At 40.2% G+C, this 19,965-nt stretch overlaps 1 protein-coding gene and 1 pseudogene across 2 annotated transcripts in view; one reads left to right on the top strand and one right to left on the bottom strand.

The window, feature by feature from the left end:
- Nucleotides 1-2,707: 2,707 nt before the first annotated feature.
- LOC306668832 (ferritin heavy chain-like) lies at nt 2,708-3,426 on the bottom strand (annotated as a pseudogene). The gene has a single exon. The product of its transcript is annotated as a ferritin heavy chain-like (transcript).
- Nucleotides 3,427-15,311: 11,885 nt separating this feature from the next.
- Nucleotides 15,312-19,965, top strand: part of LOC306667237 (solute carrier family 5 member 4) — a gene marked incomplete at its 5' end in the record, with an annotated part of 59,253 nt that continues 54,599 nt past the window's right edge. The window contains 4 exons of the mRNA XM_079149713.1: nt 15,312-15,446; nt 16,141-16,212; nt 17,881-17,985; nt 19,776-19,835. Of these exons, the coding sequence (XP_079005839.1) occupies nt 15,312-15,446; nt 16,141-16,212; nt 17,881-17,985; nt 19,776-19,835 (372 nt within the window). The remainder of the gene's footprint in view (nt 15,447-16,140; nt 16,213-17,880; nt 17,986-19,775; nt 19,836-19,965) is intronic.

The raw sequence follows: 19,965 nt of genomic DNA on the forward strand, positions 1-19,965 counted from the left end.
CCCTTATCTTGTCCTGACTTCACATGGTTTTCTGATGGCAGCTCCTTCATACGGGATGGAGTCAGAGTGGCAGGATATGCCATTGTCTCCCTCTCCTCTATAATTGAAGCAAAACCCCACCACCAAACACCACTAACCAACAGGCCAAACTCTTGGCAGCCATTAGGGCTTGTGAGCTAGCAGCAGGAAAGGCTCTATCCCTTTACACTGATTCCAAATATCTTTTCCATATTCTCTTGTCTCATGCTGCAATATGGAAAGAAAGGGGACTCCTAACAACCAAGGGCACCTCTGTCACTAATTCAACACTCATTTCTAACCTCTTAGAAGCTTCGAAGCTACCATCTAAACTTGGTATCACACACTGGAAAGCTCATCAAACTGACTCCTCCTCTATCACAGTCACCTAATTTCCGACCTAACACTGATGCTGCTGTAAAATTGTTTCATCCTCTCTTTTCAGATGCCATGGAATCACACCAGTTTTTTCATCAAAATGCTTGTTCTTTAATGAAAACCTTTTCTATTTCCTCTCAACAGGCCTGCTTCATTGTTAATAATTGTCCTCATTGCACAGCCTTCTGTTTCCCTACTTGGGAAATGGTGAACCCTCAAGGTTTATATTCTAATGCCCTTTGGTAGATGGATGTAACACATTTTCCTCCCTTACACCCCTATTCTTTCTTACGTGTTACTATAGATACATCCTCAGGCCTTATATGGGCCAGTGCACATCTTTCAGAGAACATCTCATCCTATATCTCTCATCTGCTCCTCTGCATTGCCACCATGAGAAAACCCCATCATTTAAAAAGTGACTATGCCCCCTGCTTATACTTCTAATGCCTTTGCTCAGTTTTGTAATCAATGGAATCTAATTCTAACCCATGGAATTCCCCACAATCCTACTGGACAGGCCTTAGTTGAATATGTACATCACATGCTTAAAATGTGCCTTTTAAAACAAAAACAAAAAAGGGAACCTAGCCTCACTCATGTTAATAATGTTTTCAATATTGTCTTGTTCACAATGAATGCTCTTAATGTACAATATGAAGATAATACACGTCTGGTCCTCTGCCTTGGACAGACACTTAGCACTAAGGAACTACAAAGATTTATGTGAAATATCTGATTCCACTAAACCCTATATGGCAGGACCATAAATTACCTTTAATTACATGGGGAAGGGGATATGCTGCTATTCTTATTCCTACAGGTCCTGTCTGGATTCCTGCCAGGTGTGTGAGATCCATCAGTTATCAAGAGTTGGCATCAAGGACTTCACAATCCAATTCCCAAATTCCATTTGATCCTGGATGAAGAGGACCCTAATTCAAAGAAGGAACGTCTGACAAGAACAAGAGGCCCAAGCTGTCCCTGGTCTTCTGATCATCTAGTTACTTGGAGGGATATAAAGAGTTTAACAACATCTGCTCAACAATTTCTAGCCCAGATGGGTTTAGAATGTACCCCTGAAATTTTGGTTGGTTACAGTTGTGTTTGCAAAAGTTACCCCAAATTCCACGACTATCTTGGCTAGTATTGTGTTATTTTTCAGTTGTTGTATCCCTGTTGGTGGTGCTCCTGTACAAAAAACTGTTCTATCTTTGGCTTCCCACACTCATTATATTATTTGGGTCTACTTAGTGGAAGTTGTTAATTCTTTTGAAATTTGTATCATCAAGCCATTCTTGATAATAGGTCTGCTCTTGATTATTTGCTGTTGTTACATCATAAGGGATGCCAGGAATTTAATAATATGTGTTGTTCAATTTAACTGATAACAGTAACCCCATTCAAAAGGAAATGGATCATCTTAAAGACATTGTAAAGAAGGTGCAACAAGATGATGGAGGTTGGTATTTATTAGATCGGTCAACCTTATGGCTACCAAATTTCACATGAATCATACAGCTTTTCATTGGATATTTATTGATATTTTCCTTATTATGCTGTGCTTGATTTTGCCAATGTCTGCTTTGCTTTCTCCCTCCACCTTCCTTAAACAGAAGACAAGTCATGTCTATTCAAAAGGCCATATCAAAAAAAAAAAAAAAAAATAGGGGGAGTTGTAGAGGTTCAGGCCATGACAAAGTACAGAGGAGCATACATTCTTTAAGTGAGCACACTCTTCAGGAAAATAAGGCCTTCTGTTTGAGGTTTAGAAACATTCTGCAACTCCTCTGTTCTTGAGGCCTGGAGACGTTATCTTATTGTAAAAACATTTGGTACTAGTGGACTCTGAGAAGCAAGCAAGTTATATGATCTGCACATATGCAAAGTTAACTACACTAATGAAACATGATATAACCCTGGAGTAGATAATAAAACTGAACTGAATTTCCCATGGGAGCCACTTCTTGCTGTATGCCAAGCTGTGTACTTTCCTGTTTATTTGTTCTCCCCTTAACTTTTACAGCTATCCCTTTAACACATACACTCCATTCTTTCAAAATCCCAAACACTATAGACCTCTTCTTCAGTCACAATCCACACCCCTAAGTAAAAATCTAGAGGATTCATATTTGGCAGATTCCAGAGCATCCCCATGAACGGAGTCAAAAGCAGATACAGTGTCCTGGAGACAATCAGCAATGTCTTCCTTTCACAAAATGGTCAAAATGAGTTTTTTTTTTTTTTTTTTTGTACTGGGGATTGAATTCAGGGCCACTTAACTACAGAGTCACATCCCCAACCCTGGTACAAATTAAAGAACGGAAGTGGTTGTTTTGGTACAGTTTATAGAAAAGGTGAAGGTAACCCCAACATGCATGCACTGCCTTGGTGACCAGGGAAGTCACTTCCACAGCTATGGGGAAGTCAGCCTAAGGTTTAGCTCTCATTATCACCATCTCCCAGTGTGTGCTTGTCAAAGAGATACTCTGCCATGCCAGATTCTGGGGCTCCCATCTTGTACAAGTTGGTTACATGGTCACCCAATTCTTTGATGGATTTCACCTGCTCATTCAGGTAATGAGTCTCAATGAAGTCACACAAGTGGGAGTCATTTTTGTCAGTAGCCAGTTTGTGCAGTTCCAGAAGTGACTGATTCACACTTTTCTCCATGTGCAAAGCACATTCCATTGAATTGAGCCCACTTTCCCAGTCACCACCGTCTGGTTTCTTGATATTCTGAAGGAAGATTCAGCCACCTTGTTGGTTCTGCAGCTTCATCAGTTTCTCAGCACATTCCCTCTCCTCATGAGATTGGTGAAGAAAGTATTTGGCAAGTTCTTCAAAGCCACATCACCACCATCAAAGTAGTAAGACATGGACAAGTAGATATAGGAGGAGTAGAGCTCCAGGTTGACCTGGCGGTTGATGGCGGCCTCTGAGTCCTGGTGGTAATTCTGGCGCACCTGCGAGGGGAATGTGGTCATCATGGCGGGTGGCTGTGTGGTGCTGGAGCTGCAGCGGAGACTTTGGGGTGGTCTGAGGGTGCTGTAAGGAGGTGGCAAAGGGCTGCTGGCTCTGAGCTGCTGACCCTGGTGTGGGTTGAGCACCGGGGGACTCTCAGCAACGAATGTCTGGCACAGGCAGATCCCACCTTGTTCTTTTTAAATTTCTCCCTGGCCCTTTTTAAATTTTTGTTGAGAGACAGGGTCTCCCTAAGTTGCTTAGGCTGGCTTTGAGCTCATGATCTTTCTGCCTCAGGTTCCTGAGTCACTTGAAATATAGTCCTGCACCACCAAACTCAGCTCCCAGACCCTTTTTCTCCCATTTTCTTCTTTCTTATTTTTAAATCATTTTTTTCTTGTTCTCTTTAGATATACATTACAATAGAGTATATTTCAACGTATTATACACACATGGAGTATAACTTATTCTATAGAATCCCGTTCTTGTGATTGTACATGATATGGCATTTTACTGGTCATGTATTCACATATGAACATAGAAAAGTTATGTCCAACTTATTCTATAGTTTTTCCTATTCCCATCCCCTCTCCCTTCCCTTCATTCCCTTTTGTCTACTCTAATGAATTTCTATTCATTCCTGATGCCCCCCTTATTATGTGTTAGTATCGACATATCAGAGAGAACATTTGGCCTTTGATTTTTTTGGGATTGGCTTATTTCACTTAGCAAGATTTTCTTCATTTGCATCCATTTACTGGCAAATGCCATTATTTTATTCTTTTATTTATTTATTTTTATTTTTTTATTGTAAACAAATGGGATACATGTTGTTTCTCTGTTTGTACATGGAGTAAAGGCATACCATTTGTATAATCATAAATTTACATAGAGTAATGTTGTTTGATTCATTCTGTTATTTTTTTCCTTCCCCCCACCCCTCCCAACCCTCTTTACCCTCTATACAGTACTTCCTTCCTCCATACTTGCCCCCCTCCCTAACCCTAACTCTAACCCTAACACTAACACTTCCCTCCCCCCCATTATGTGTCATCCTCCACTTATTAGCGATATCATTCGTCCTTTGGCTTTTTGAGATTGGCTTATCGCACTTAGCATGATATTCTCCAATTTCATCCATTTGCCTGCAAATGCCATAATTTTATCATTCTTCATGGCTGAGTAATATTCCATTGTGTATATACACCACAGTTTCTTTATCCACTCATCAATTAAAGGGCATCTAAGTTGGTTCCACAGTCTGGCTATTGTGAATTGAGCAGCTATGAACATTGATGTGGCTGTATCTCTGTAGTATGCTGATTTTAAGTCCTTTGGGTATAGGCCAAGGAGTGGGATAGCTGGGTCAAATGGAGGGTCCATTCCAAGTTTTCTAAGGAATCTCCACACTGCTTTCCAGAGTGGCTGCACTAATTTGCAGCCCCACCAGCAATGTATGAGTGTACCTTTCTCCCCACATCCTCGCTAACACCTGTTGTTGCTCGTATTCTTGATAATTGCCATTCTAATTGGGGTGAGATGGAATCTTAGGGTGGTTTTGATTTGCATTTCTCTTATTACTAGAGATGTTGAACATTTTTCCATATGTTTGTTGATTGCTTGTAGATCTTCTTCTGTGAAGTGTCTATTCATTTCCTTAGCCCATTTGTCGACTGGATTATTTGAATTCTTGGAGTAGAGTATTTTGAGTTCCTTATAGATTCTGGAGATTAGTGCTCTATCTGAAGTATGATTGGCAAAGATATTCTCCCACTCTGTAGGCTCTTTCTTCGCATTGCTGATAGTTTCCTTTGCTGAGAGAAAGCTTTTTAGTTTGAATCTATCCCAGTGGTTGATTCTAGCTTTTATTTCTTGTGCTATGGGAGTCCTGTTAAGGAAGTCTGGTCCTAGACCAACAAGTTGAAGATTTGGACCTACTTTTTCTTCTATAATCTGCAGGGTCTCTGGTCTGATTCCGAGGTCCTTGATCCATTTTGAGTTTAGTTTCGTGCATGGTGAGAGATATGGGTTTAGTTTCATTCTGTTGCATATGGATTTCCAATTCTCCCAGCACCATTTGTTGAAGAGGCTATCTTTTCTCCATTGCATATTTTTGGCACCTTTGTCTAGTATGAAAAAATTGTATTTATTTGGGTTTGTGTCCGTATCCTCTATTCTGTACCATTGATCTACATTTCTATTTTGGTACCAATACCATGCCGTTTTTGTTACTATTGCTTTGTAGTAGAGTTGAAGATCTGGTATTGCAATACCCCCTGTTTCACTCTTCCTGCTAAGGATTGCTTTAGCTATTCTGGGTTTCTTATTCTTCCAGATGAATTTCATAATTGCCTGCTCTATTTCTGTAAGGTACGTCATTGGGATTTTAATTGGAATTGCATTGAATTTGTATTGTACTTTAGGTAGTATGGCCATTTTGACAATATTAATTCTTCCTATCCAAGAACATGGAAGATCTTTCCATCTTCTAAGGTGTTCTTTAATTTCTTTCTTTAGTGTTGTATAGTTCTCATTGTAGAGGTCTTTCACCTCTTTTGTGAGATTGATTCCCAAGTATTTTATTTTTTTCGAAGCTATTGTGAATGGGGTAGTTTTCCTAATTTCTCTTTCTGAAGATTCATCACTTATGTATAAAAATGCATTGGATTTATGGGCATTGATCTTGTAACCTGCTACTTTACTGAATTCACTTATGAGTTCTAAGAGTTTTCTGGTGGAATTTCCAGGTTCCTCTAAATATATAATCATGTCATCAGCGAACAGGGATAGTTTGAGTTCTTCTTTTCCAATTCATATCCCTTTAATTTCTTTGGTTTGTCTAATTGCTCTGGCCAGAGTCTCAAGAACGATGTTGAATAGAAGTGGTGAAAGAGGACATCCCTGCCTTGTTCCAGTTTTTAGGGGGAATGCTTTCAGTTTTTCACCATTTAGAATGATATTAGCCATGGGCTTAGCATAAATGGCCTTTACAATGTTAAGAAATGTTCCCACTATCCCTATTTTTTCTAGTGTTTTGAGCATGAAGGGGTGCTGTATTTTATCAAATGCTTTTTCTGCATCTATTGAAATAATCATGTGATTCTTGACTTTAAGTCTATTGATATGGTGAATTACATTTATTGATTTCCTGATGTTGAACCAACCTTGCATCCCTGGGATGAAACCCACTTGATCATGGTGCACTATCTTTTTAATATGTTTTTGTATGCGATTTGCTAAAATTTTGTTGAGAATTTTTGCGTCGATGTTCATTAAGGATATTGGTCTGAAATTTTCTTTCCTTGATGAGTCTCTGTCTGGTTTAGGTGTCAGTGTGATATTGGCTTCATAGAATGAGTTTGGGAGGGTTCCCTCCTCTTCTATTTTATGGAATACTTTGAGAAGTATTGGAATGAGCTCTTCTTTAAAGGTTTTGTAGAACTCGGCTAAGAACCCATCTGGTCCCGGACTTTTCTTTGTTGGTAGGCTTTTGATGACTTCTTCTATTTCAGTACTTGAAATTGGTCTATTTAAATTGTTTATGTCCTCCTCGTTCAGTTTAGGCAATTCATATGTCTCTAGAAACCTGTTGATGTCTTCGAAATTTTCTATTTTGTTGGAGTATAGATTTTCAAAATAGCTTCTAATTATGTTTTGTATTTCAATCCTGTCTGTTGTGATATTTCCTTGTTCATTCCGAATTTGAGTGATTTGGGTTTTCTCTCGTCTTCTCTTTGTTAGTGTGGCTAAAGGTTTATCAATTTTGTTTATTTTTTCGAAGAACCAACTATTTATTTTGTCAATTTTTTGTATTGTTTCTTTTGTTTCAATTTCATTGATTTCAGCTCTGAGTTTAACTATTTCCTGTCTTCTACTACTTTTGGTGCTGTTCTGTTCTTCTTTTTGTAGGGCTTTGAGCTGTAGTGTTAGGTCGTTTATTTGTTGAGTTTTACTTCTTTTATTAAATGCGCTCCATGAAATAAATTTCCCTCTAAGTACTGCTTTCATAGTGTCCCAGAGATTTTGATATGATGTTTCTTTGTTCTCATTTTCCTCTAAGAATTTTTTAATTTCCTTCCTAATATCTTCTGTTATCCATTCATCATATAATAGCATATTGTTTAATCTCCAGATGTTGGAATAGTTTCTGTGTTTTACTCTTTCATTTATTTCTAACTTCAATCCATTATGATCTGATAGAATACAAGGTAGTGTCTCTATCTTCTTGTATTTGCTAACATTAGCTTTGTGGCATAATATATGGTCTATTTTAGAGAAGGATCCATGTGCTGCTGAGAAGAAAGTGTATTCGCTCTTGGTTGGATGGTATATTCTATAAATGTCCGTTAAGTCTAAATTATTGATTGTGTTATTGAGATCTATGGTTTCTTTGCTCAATTTTTGTCTGGAAGATCTGTCCAGTGGTGAGAGAGGCGTGTTAAAATCACCTAGTATTATTGTGTTATGGTCTATTTGGTTTCTGAAATTGAGAAGGATTTGTTTGACATACATGGATGAGCCACTGTTTGGGGCATAGATGTTTATGATTGTTATATCTTGCTGATTTATGCTTCCCTTATGCAGTATGAAATGACCTTCTTTATCCTTTTTGACTAACTTTGGCTTGAAGTCCACATTATCGGAAATGAGGATGGATACTCCAGCTTTTTTGCTGAGTCCATGTGCATGGTATGTTTTTCCCCATCCTTTCACCTTTAGTCTATGGGTATCTTTTTCCATGAGGTGAGTCTCTTGCAGGCAACATATTGTTGGATCTTTCTTTTTACTCCAATCTGCCAGTCTATGTCTTTTGATTGATGAATTCAGGCCATTAACATTCAGGGTTATTATAGAGATATGATTTGGTTTTCCGGTCATTTGGTTCATTTTTATTTATTTGTTTGACACGACTTCATTCCTCCTTTATTTGACAATTCCTTTAGGATAATTCCTCCCTTTGCTGATTTGCTTCTTTGTTTTTCATCTCTTCCTCCTGGAATATTTTGCTGAGAATGTTCTGTAATGCTGGATTTCTTTTTGTAAATTCTTTTAGCTTTTGTTTATCATGGAAGGATTTTATTTCATCGTCAAATTTGAAGGTAAGTTTTGCTGGGTATAAGATTCTTGGTTGGCATCCATTTTCTTTCAGGGCTTGAAAAATGTTGTTCCAGGCCCTTCTAGCTTTTAGGGTCTGGATTGAAAAATCTGCTGATATCCGTATTGGTTTCCCCCTGAATGTAATTTGGTTCTTTTCTCTCACAGCCTTTAAAATTCTGTCTTTATTTTGTATGTTCGTTATTTTCATTATAATGTGCCTTGGTGTGCCTTCTAATTTTGTGTATTTGGAGTCCTATGAGCCTCTTGAACTTGATTTTCCATTTCATTGTTCAGATTTGGGAAATTTTCTGATATTATTTCATTGAATAAATTGTTCATTCCTTTGGCTTGTTTCTCTATGCCTTCCTCAATCCCAATAATTCTTAAATTTGGCCTTTTCATGATATCCCATAGTTCTTGTAGATTCTGTTCATGATTTCTTACCATCTTCTCTGTTTGTTCAACTTTGTTTTCAAGGTTAAATATTTTGTCTTCAATGTCTGAGGTTCTGTCTTCCAGGTGTTCTATCCTATTGGATATGCTTTCTATGGAGTTCTTAATTTGGTTTATTGTTTCCTTCATGTCAAGGATTTCTGTTTGGTTTTTTTTCAATATCTCTAACTCTTTATTGAAATGATCTTTTGCTTCCTGTATTTGCTCTTTTAACTGTCGATTGGTGTGATCATTCAATGCTTGCATTTGCTCTTTCATCTCATCATTCAGTGCATGCATTTGCTCTTTCATCTCATTGTTTGCTTCTCTGATCATTTTAATTATGTACATTCTGAACTCCTTTTCTGTCATTTCTTCTGCCATGCTGTCATTGGGTTTTATTGATGTAACATCTAGATTTGTTTGCAGCATTTTCTTTCCTTGTTTCCTCATATTGTTCAGGTATCAGTGGGCCGCTGAGATATTGCAGATTTCCTCTATTGACTTACAATGTCCCTGAAGATTTCTATATATATATGCCCCCTTAGCCTTCAGTAGGCTGAAGTCTTGGAGGAAGTTGATAATGCGGTGCTCCACAAGGAAGCTGCCTCTCTAGGAGTGGTGGCCTTCAGGTGGGGTATAATCCCTGCTAGTGGGCAGAAGTGCCTCCACTTGTTGACCAATGGTCATCCAAAGGGGACCTAGGCTGCAGGCTGAGGCAAGGCCTGTTTGGCCTGAGTCTCTGGTTTTACCGTCCTTGTGGGGAAACCTCACCTGGCAGGGAAGACTCACCCGGTGGGGAGGTCTCGCTGATGAGTTCCCTCCTAGAGGTTCCCCTCAATTTACAGCTACTACCTGGGCTGGGCTGCCTTCCTCTGCAAAGTTCCCAGGGGCCCGGCCCTACCTCCTGGGCCTGGGAGCCTCACCCTTCGCAGATGAATCTCCTTAGGCTGCCCCTCCTCAGAGAATCTGCCCGCAGTCCTGGAACCTTCGCTCCGCCCTAAGCCTGTCTCTGTGTGGGTCTTCCACCAAGAAGCCTCCTAGATCCTGGGACCCTGCTCTGCACCTAATCGCCTGGCTATGCGGCCCCTCCTCTGAGCAGCCACCTGGGGCCCCGTACAATCGCTCTGATTCCCAGAGACCCGCCACACGCCTCTTCCTCCAGACAGCCGCCTAGTATTCCGGTGCGGTCACTAGGAGTTCAAGAAACTCACTGCGTGCCTCCACCTCCCTCCAACCACCCATAGCCCTGGGCAATCAATCACTCCGAGTCCAAGTGACCCTCCCCGTTCCTCCTCCTTCTCCAGATAATCCCCCGGGTGTTCAGAAGCCGTCGCTCTGAGTTGCTCTGAATTCACGTGACCCGCTGCACGGGTCCTCTGGGCAACCGCCCGGAGCTCTGGTGCGGCCACTCGAGACCAAGCGACCCACCACGCTTCTCCTCCAGGCAGCCCCCCTGTGTTCAGGCGCTGTCACTTTAAGTCCAAACAACTCACCACTCACCTTCTCCTCTGAGCAGCCGCCTGGAGCGCTAATGCAGTCACTGCGAGTCCAAATGTCCCGCCGCGCTCCTCCTCCTCCTCCTCCTACTCCTCCGGCAGGCCCCGTGGCTCAGAAGTGGTCTGAGTTCAAACCGCTCACCACGCAGCCCCTCCTCTGGCAACCGCCTGTAGCTCTGGTGTAGTCACTCCGAATCCAAGCGGCCGCGTTCCTCTTCCTCCTCCTCGTCCTCAGGGCAGGCCCCGAGGTTCAGAAGCAGTCATTCTGAGTCCAAACAGCTCACCGCGCAGCTTCTCCTCTGGCAACCGCCTGTAGCTCTGGCGCAGTCACTCTGAATCCAAGGGGCCACGTTCCTCCTCCTCCTCCTCAGGGCAGTCCCCGGTGTTCTGAGTCCACACAGCTCTCCTCGCCACTCCTCCCCTGGGCAGCCACGGAGCCCCAGTGGTTGCTCCGAGTCCCAGCGCTGTGCTGAGCGGCCTCCTTTACGGCACTCCCAGTTGTCGGAGTTCACTGCTCCAGTGGGGGGAGGGGCGTCTCACTGGCAGCTCTACTTCACAAAGTTTCCTGCGTTCAGGGACCACCGTCCCATCTGGGACGCCTTCCCAACAGGTGAGAGTCACCCGGCTGCTTTGAGTTGGTCGCAAGTGTCTCAGTATCTCCTGTTTTGAATCCTGAGTCCTGGAGCAACATGAAATGTAGCCACCCTCTAGGCCGCCATCTTGAAACCTCCATTATTTTATTCTTTATGACTGAGTGAGATGCTATTGTGTATATATACCACATTTTCTTGATCCACACATCTGTTCACAGCACTTTGAAGATTCCATAATTTGGTTATTGTGGATTGTGGTGCTATAAATATTGAAATGGCTATGTCATTATAGTATGTTAATTTTACTTCTTTTGGTTAAATCATGAGAAGTGGGATAGCTGACTCATATGGAGATTCCATTTCTAGTTATTGAGGTATCTCCATGTTGCTTTTCAAAGTGGTTGTACTATTTTGCAGTCCCACCAAAATTGTTAAGAGTGTAGCTTTTCCACACACGTTTTCCAGAAATTACTATTTTTTGTGTTCTTTTGCATTTTTTTATTGTAAACAAATGGGATACATGTTGTTTCTCTATTTGTACATGGAGTCAAGGCATACCATTTGTGTAATCATAAATTTACATAGGGTAATGTTGTTTGATTCATACTGTTATTTTTTCCCTTCCCCCCACCCCTCCCACCCCTCTTTTCCCTCTATACAGTCCTTCCTTCCTCCATTCTTATCACCCTCCTTATCCCTAACCTTAAACCTAACCCTAACCCTAACCCTAATGCTAAACCCTCCCACCCCCCATTATATGTCCTCATCCGCTTATCAGCGAGATCATTTGTCCTTTAGTTTTTTGAGATTGGCTTATCTCACTTAGCATGATATTCTCCAATTTCATCCATTTGCCTGCAAATGCCATAATTTTATCATTCTTCATGGCAGAGTAATATTCCATTGTATATATATGCCACAGTTTCTTTATCCATTCATCAACTGAAGGGCATCTACGTTGGTTCCACAATCTGGCTATTGTGAATTGAGCAGCTATGAACATTGATGTGGCTGCATCACTGTAGTAAGTCCTTTTGATTTTAAGGCCAAGGAGTGGGATAGCTGGGTCAAATGGTGGTTCCATTCCAAGCTTTCTGAGGAATCTCCACACTGCTTTCCAGAGTGGCTGCACTAATTTGCAACCCCACCAGCAATGTATGAGTGTACCTTTTTCCCCACATCCTGGCCCACACCTATTGTTGCTTGTGTTCTTGATAATCACCATTCTAACTGGGGTGAGATGGAATCTTAGGGTAGTTTTGATTTGCATTTCTCTTATTACTAGAGATGTTGAACATTTTTTCATATATCTGTTGATTGTTCTTTTGCATTGTGACTGGAATGAGATACAGAATATAAGCAGAATGGAAGAAGGAGAACAAAGGTGAGGGACAAAGGAAGGGAAAGGGGAAGAAATATGGAATGAATTTAAGAAAATTGTGTTATATTTGCATATAAAAGTACCAAAAGGAATTTCACCTTTATGCATATGTAGAAGAAAGGAAGTTTAGTAGAGTAGAGAAGGGAGAATAAAAGGAGGGATTAGGAGAGGAAAAGGGAGAGGAATGGGAATGGAAATCAAATTCCTTGCATGTGTGATTTTGTCAAAAGGAACCTAAATATTATGCATAATTTTAATGCTCTAATAAATAAAAAGAGTGGGATAATTTGGTCAAAGGGTGGGTCCATTCCAAGTTTTCTGAGGAATCTGTAAACTGCTTTCCAGAAGTGCTGTACCAATTTTCAACTCCATGAGCAATGTAAAAGTGTGCCTTTTTCCCCACATCCACACCAACATCTATTATTGTTTGTGTTCTTGATAACAGCCATTCTAATTGGACTAAGATGAAATCTTAGAGTTGTTTTAATTTGCATTTCTCTAATTACTAGAGATGTTGAACACTGTTTCATTTATTTATTAATCACCGGTATATCTTCTGTAAAGTGTCTCTCCAGTTCTTTGGCCCATTTATTGATTAGGTTCTTTGTATTTTTGGTGTAAAGTTTTGTAAGTTCTTTATAAATTTTGGAGATAAGTGCTCTATCTGAAGTGTGTGTGGAAAAGATTTCCTCCCACTCTGCAGGCTCTCTCTTCACATTCTTGATTGTATCCTTTGCAGAGAAAAAGCTTTTCAGTTTGAGTCCATCTCATTTATTGATTTTTGCTTTCATTTCTTGTGCTTTGGCAGTGTTGTTAAGGAAGTCTGATCCTAAGCCAACATAATGAGGAGTCAGACCTACTTTGTTTTCTATTTGGTGCAAGTTCTCTGGTCTAATTCCTAAGTCCTTGATGCATTTTGAATTGAGTTTTGTGCAGGACGAGAGATATTGGTTTAATTTCATTTTACTGCATATGGATTTCCAGTTTTCCCAGCACCATTTGTTGAACAGGCTGTCTTTTCTCCATTGTATGCTTTTGGCTCCTTTGTCTAGTCCTCAGTTTATACCCCAAATACTTAAAATCAGCATACTACAGTAACACAGTCACTTCAATGTTTATAGCAGTTCAGTTCACAATACTGGATTGTGGAACCAACCTAGATGTCCTTCAACAGATGAATGGATAAAGAAACTGTGGTATATATACACAATGGAATTTCAGCCATAAAGAAGAATAATATTATGGCATTTGGAGCTAAATGGGTGGAATTGGAGAATATCATGCTAAGTAAAATAAGCCAATCCCAAAAAAACAAAGGCCAAACATTTTCCCTGATATGTGGATGATGATATATCATAGGGGTGGGGAGTTGGGGGTGAGAGAAGAATGAAGGAATTTTAGATTACATAGTGGGAAATGAGATGGAGGAGGGGGGCAGGAGTATAAAAAATGGTGGACTGAGGCAGACATCATTACTTTGTGTACTTGTATGATTACATGAATGGTATGAATCTACATTGTGCACAATCATAGAAATCAAAAGATGTACCCCAATTGTGTTGAAAGAATGGACATTTTTTTTAAGCTGTCTGTTTTATCTCAACTCCCTAAGGTTTCCCTCCCAGTAATGGGAACAAAGCCCTTAAAGCTGTTCCAGAAAACAGCCCCAAACAGAGAGTAAAAGAGTAATTGGAGCAAGATAGTATTCAGGCAGTTAAGACACCAGAATCTACACCCTGTTGTAAAACATTGTGAAGCATGTTGTATGTTATCAGCTAACCCAAACCCCCTTTGAAATTTCTGGGCAGCTTTGTTTCCCTTTTCCCTTTCATGTGCGACCCCTCCCGATGTGTGGTCTCTGCCTTTATAAACCTACAAGATTTTCTGCTAGGGACTCGACTCCTGGACTCCTGGGTGAGTCACAAGTCGGGTCCCAGCGCGCTGGAATAAACACCTCTTGCGGTTTGCATCAAGTGACGCCTCCTGCAGTTGATTGGGGTTGCCGTCAATCCATGGGACAGAGTTGGGGTTTCCTTTTTGGGGGCCTTACAGTGTAAAGTGAATCAAAATGCAGTCTGTAAAAATAAAAATAATAAAACAAAAAAAAAACAAAAAAAAGAAATACTACGAAGTTTTTTCAATATAAAATAGACAAATGGTTAATATCTCAAGTCATTGAAAGAATGTGCATAGATCAATCATATTTTTGAAAGATAAATTAAACATGCAGTGAGAAAATACCAAAGGAATATGAATTGCCAAGTTTCAGGAGAAAATTCAATCACATTTATAAACACACAAAGGGGCTCACCCTCACTACTTGCCAGAGAATACAATATAAACATAGTAACAGCCCTATCCAAGTTTTTAGGGTGATAACTTCAACTTTTCCTTATTTGCCTGGGACCCTTACAGTCTTAAGGGGAGCTATCAGTGTCCTGATGTGTCAGGTGAAAGCAATCACTGTACCTGTTCCAGAGAAGTATGGGGCTTTGGAACCCATGAAATGCATAAATAGTTTCACTCTCAAGGGATAAAATATTTTGGTCATAATCTGTTTTGTAAGGAATCATCACCTCTGTCCCTCCTAAACTTCTCTGGCCCTTTCCCCTTCCTACTTCTCTCCTCCTTGGTTCTTTGTAGCTATCCTTGGCCATCACTTGAACTACTAAAATTTCCTTAAATATCTTGTCTTTCCCCTCAATGAACACCCTACTCTCCACTTCCAATTCTTTCCCCATTTCTGACTCCTCACCCCTCTTTTACACAGTCTTCCTAGGCTAGCACTGATCACTACAGGACCACGGTCTCAGAGCCTGAGAGGTTTAAAGGTCCCCATGCCCAGGAACTGACTGATATCTTGCTCCACCTGCTAAGGCTGATAATTAACTTAGTGCTTACATAAAGAAAAGAGCCATCCTTGGGATAGGGACAGAACCACCTGTCGCCATGGCCAACACATTAAGCCCCACCACCACGGCTGAAACCCCAGAAGTACCTGCATTGTCAGGGCGCATCCAAAATGCTGCGGATATTTCTGTCATTGTTGTCTACTTCATTGTGGTGATGGCTGTTGGGCTGTGGGTATGTGGGATTCCAATGGGCTTCAGGTTGGGCACCAGAGTTGGGGGAAAATGTCTCAGGGTGGGAGAGGTACGACATGAGAAACTGAGATAATATGGACAGTTTTCATAATGTCATTTTCTTTCTATTTGAATCATTCTTCTTGCATGTGATGTGTGACATAAATAGTGCTTTTACTGAATAAATTATTCTCTCTTATCAACTCTATAGTTTGAACAGTCAGCACTTGTCATTTCAGGCTTATTCTGCTAGTGTTTAGCATAATGAACAAAGATGTTATTTTTATTATATCACAATTATTTGATATTTTCACTTCCTGGCTTAGAGAGTTGGACACTTAATTCATATATGTTTATGCTATCATTTTAGGAATGAGATTAAGGCTGCAAATTTTCTTTAAAAGTTGGAAGAATACCTCACATTGCTTTCATACATGAAATTAAACAGAGCAGCTAGAATGGAGTTGAGAAATATGCATTATTAAAGTCATAGCAGTTCTAACTTTTTATGAACCTATACTTTTGAAGTCCTCCAACATTTTTGTTTTTGTTTTAATACAGTTTCCAGTAAACTGTTTTTCTCTGTAGCAGTGCTGAAAACATCAGTGTCAGCACCCTGACCAGAAGAGGGGTCTCCGGGGTCTTTTGTGCCTCTGCAATTTCTTTTACCTTCATATGTCTTCTTTTCTGTTCAGGCGATGCTGAAGACCAACCGAAGCACTGTTGGAGGCTTCTTCCTGGCTGGTCGAGATATGACCTGGTTTCCGGTAAGTGGGCCAGAGTTTTGTGGAGATGAATTTCCTATAGTTGTGTTTAAGATTGAATAAAGAAAACAGTGTAATATTGGTCATTTCTGATGTGGTTTGGCTGTTTTCTTAGACTTCTGGCCTCATGTGTGTGCCCTATAATTCTGGAGAAAGATAGAGTCACCATTTATGTGAATAGGTTTAGTCTGGAATTTCTTTTTTTTCTTTTTTTTTTTTGGGTGTTGGGGATCGAACCCAGGGCCTTGTGCTTACAAGGCAAGCACTCTACCGACTGAGCTATCTCCCCAGCCCCAAGTCTGGAATTTAAGGACCCTGAATTTAGTTATACCTCATGTGCTTTTTCCCTGATCTTCATAAATAATCTTCTGCCTTGCATTCTTACTCTCTTCACACATTCCTACATTGCTCCCAATCCTAAGCTAATGATGTTCTTCTTGTCTGAATGAGCCTCTCCTCTCTGCTCACCTGTCAATGTCCAACTTGCTCCCAACTCAATCTTCTCTTGCCCTGAATGCCTACTTCTTATTGTCTATGCACTTATTGATTGTGGATTGTGTTCCCTGTGATGGTGCCAATGGAGATGCCTCTTTGACTCTTGACCAGTGGGTGTTCCTTCTGGGTTTTAATGTGGCCCCCAAGTCAGATTTCCATTTCAGCAGAAGCTATATTTTTCCCTATGAACTTGAAGAGCGTCAGAACTGATTGTAAGTGAGTGCTCAGTAAATTATTTTTCACAGATATGCTTACTCATGTAAATAGTATCAGAGGAAATGGAGATTGGGAAATAACCTGGCCAGGGTTAATGAAACAGACAGGTTGTAAGCTGAATATCAATTGTTATTTGGGGTGTCCAATCAGACGTTGCCTTCTTACTATTATTTTGTGAAACATTCAAAGTTCAATCAATTTCATAATCATAAGTCAGCTCAATCACTTCTCTGGTCCCAAATATCTGAATAGAAGAAGTGATTTTAGAGAGCTCTGAAAACCTGGGAACGCACATTCTATTTGGTCATAACTGCCGTTAATCTATGCTCATTGAGAGGATTTATCTTCATCTGTCAATCTTGAGAAGAAGAACAGATAATAAAAATGAGGATGTGTGCTAGAAGGATAGAGAGGAATTCCCTTCTAATCAACTTTGGGGTTCTTGTTGCTGATTCAAGGGGGCAAGAAATGACAGGAAGTCTGGCAGTTCTTAGTCAAGGACATGCTCAAGTCAGCGCTTTTAAATAGATAGATTAACGATCACTTAAGGCATGAGTAAAAATATCTTTTGAAAAAGGCCTGGTTTTAAGTATTTTCTTATTTATGAGCTATGTAATCTATTTCATATAACTCTGCCATTGTAGCATAGAAGCACCCATGGGAAATGTGTAAACTAATGAGCATGACTGTGTTCTCATAAAATTACAGATGAGCACTGGAACTTGAATTTTATATTCCAATTTTCAGAAAATATTTTTTATTTGTAACTATTTTAACTATTCAAAAATGAAAAACACTTTTCACTTTATGGGTAGCACAGAGAAATAGTGTCCATGAAACACAGATTGCCAGCCCTTTCTCTAAAGAGTAGTGACAGAAACATGTCAACGGCTCTCGGATTTGAAGGAGTCTGAGTTCTATCTTTTCATCTGAACCCTGGTCTTTTCTCTCGCCTTCCAGATGGGTGCCTCTCTCTTCGCCAGTAACATCGGCAGTGGGCACTTTGTGGGCCTGGCTGGGACAGCAGCAGCTTCGGGAATTGCTGTTGTAGCAGATGAATGGAATGTAAGTGACGTTGTTGGCTTTTTTCTTTAAATCACACCCATATCAAGATATTTTACTCAAACCCAAATCCCAGGTTTTTGGGGAGTCTGTAGAAATTGTATTCCTCTTTGGTTGAATAAAATTTAATTTTCCTCTCCCTGATCCAGCTTTTATTTAACTTTCTGTGCCTCTATAACCCCGTTATGCCAAGGGAATTCCAGTCATATTATTACTCACCTCTGAGGTTTTGTCAAGCAGCTATTCCCACTGCACATGTCATTTCTATACGATTGGATCCCTTCTTTCGCTGGACCACCACAATTTCCCTCTACTTCTATCTAACTTTTCTGGACACTTTGTGTGAAGCCCTGAGCTGGATGCAAGGAACAAGAAATTGTAAAAGGAATGATTCCTTTTGTAAAGCTTGCATTCCAGTTGAAGAAACAGGCATGCACCACTAAGTGTAGAAAGTGTTGGGAGAGAAGAATTGACGGTGTATTGAGGGATCTCATTGGGGCGTATCCATTACGGGGAATGGGTAGCACTTGCACATGTCAGGGGAGCTTCCCAGCATGGATGCCAGAAGGATGAACACAAATTGTCCAAGTGGGGCCAGATGGAGGCAGTAATGGTTGGAGTGAGAGGGAAATGATTTGAGAGATAATAGGCAGAATCTCAAGACTTTGTGATTGAGTTGCTAAAGGTTCTGTTGTCACTGCACTGGTAAGAGCCATGTCCCCTTAGTCAGACCCTAAGTTCTCTAAGGGCAAGGACAATGTCCTCTCTTCCAATCATACCACCCTACTTCAATCCCATGGCTGGGTGTGTGGTAAATGTGCCATAAATAGTTCCTGGGTAGCCTGAGTTTGTTTTTGTTGTTCTTGTTCTTTAGTCCTTTCTTGTATTTATATGTACATGTGCATGTGCATTGGCCAGAGAAAGATGCTTGTGTTGAAGAAAATTGTATCCTATTGAGAGTTTAAACAGACCATCCCTTGATGACCTCAGAAAGTGACCTTGAGTCATCACAAATGCCTTTGCTCTTCCCTTATTGGAAAGCTGCCCCTAATATTACTTTAGTAATATCAAGGACTCCATTATGTACCCAACCTCCAGATTTGCTTTGTGGACAGAGTTTCGTGTCGATAGTGCTTTGGACTCTGCCTCTGGAGTCCTATTCAGAGTGACGTGTGGTCCAGCTGGGTGTGATTATCAGACTGCAGATAACTCAGCTGTTCCATTTTTAGTTTGTGACCTTAAGCATTACTAATCTCTATGATTCTCAATTTGCACTAAATAAGATAGGAATAACTGTGCTTATCACACTTGCCTTCCCTCTTTGTAAGAGTGGAATAAATTATGTATTAAAACCTCTTTGTACACATTGCATATGATGCTTTATTATATTGTTATTAGTATATTATGATATACACAAACATACACTCAAGATGTCAAGAAGGAATATTCTTCTATCTCTAAATTTCTTTCTTATTGCTTTGTCATTCAGTAAATAATTCTGGCAAGGATAAGGACTTTTGACAAAAATTGAATGATCTTCTAGTAGTCAATCTAGACTCAGATCTCTTATTCTCTAATTTTTTTTATACCTATCTTCACATCCTAAGTTCCAGAAAAGCAACTTCTGAGTTAAACAGACACAGGAAAGGAACCCACAATTGTCTGAGGATCATAATTATTTGAATGGGACAGGATCTGAGCAAACTCTTTTTTTTCAGACTCAGAGGTCATGAAACAATAAGTCCCATTTAACTTTAACTTTACACTTTAACTTTATACTTTGTTCCTTGCAGGCCATGTTTATGGTGTTGGTTCTAGGGTGGATCTTTGTCCCCATCTACATCAAGGGAGGGGTGAGTATCCTCAAGTGTTCAAGGTAAATCTCTCAGGTGTATCTCCAGACATTCTTTTATCCATTTATTGTTTCATTTCAATCATGAGTTGGGTACTCAGTCTACTGTTAAGAATATCCAGGTGACAAAA

This window comes from Sciurus vulgaris (assembly GCF_902686455.1).
Source record: "Sciurus vulgaris genome assembly, chromosome: 8".
Taxonomy (NCBI): Eukaryota; Metazoa; Chordata; class Mammalia; order Rodentia; family Sciuridae; genus Sciurus; species Sciurus vulgaris.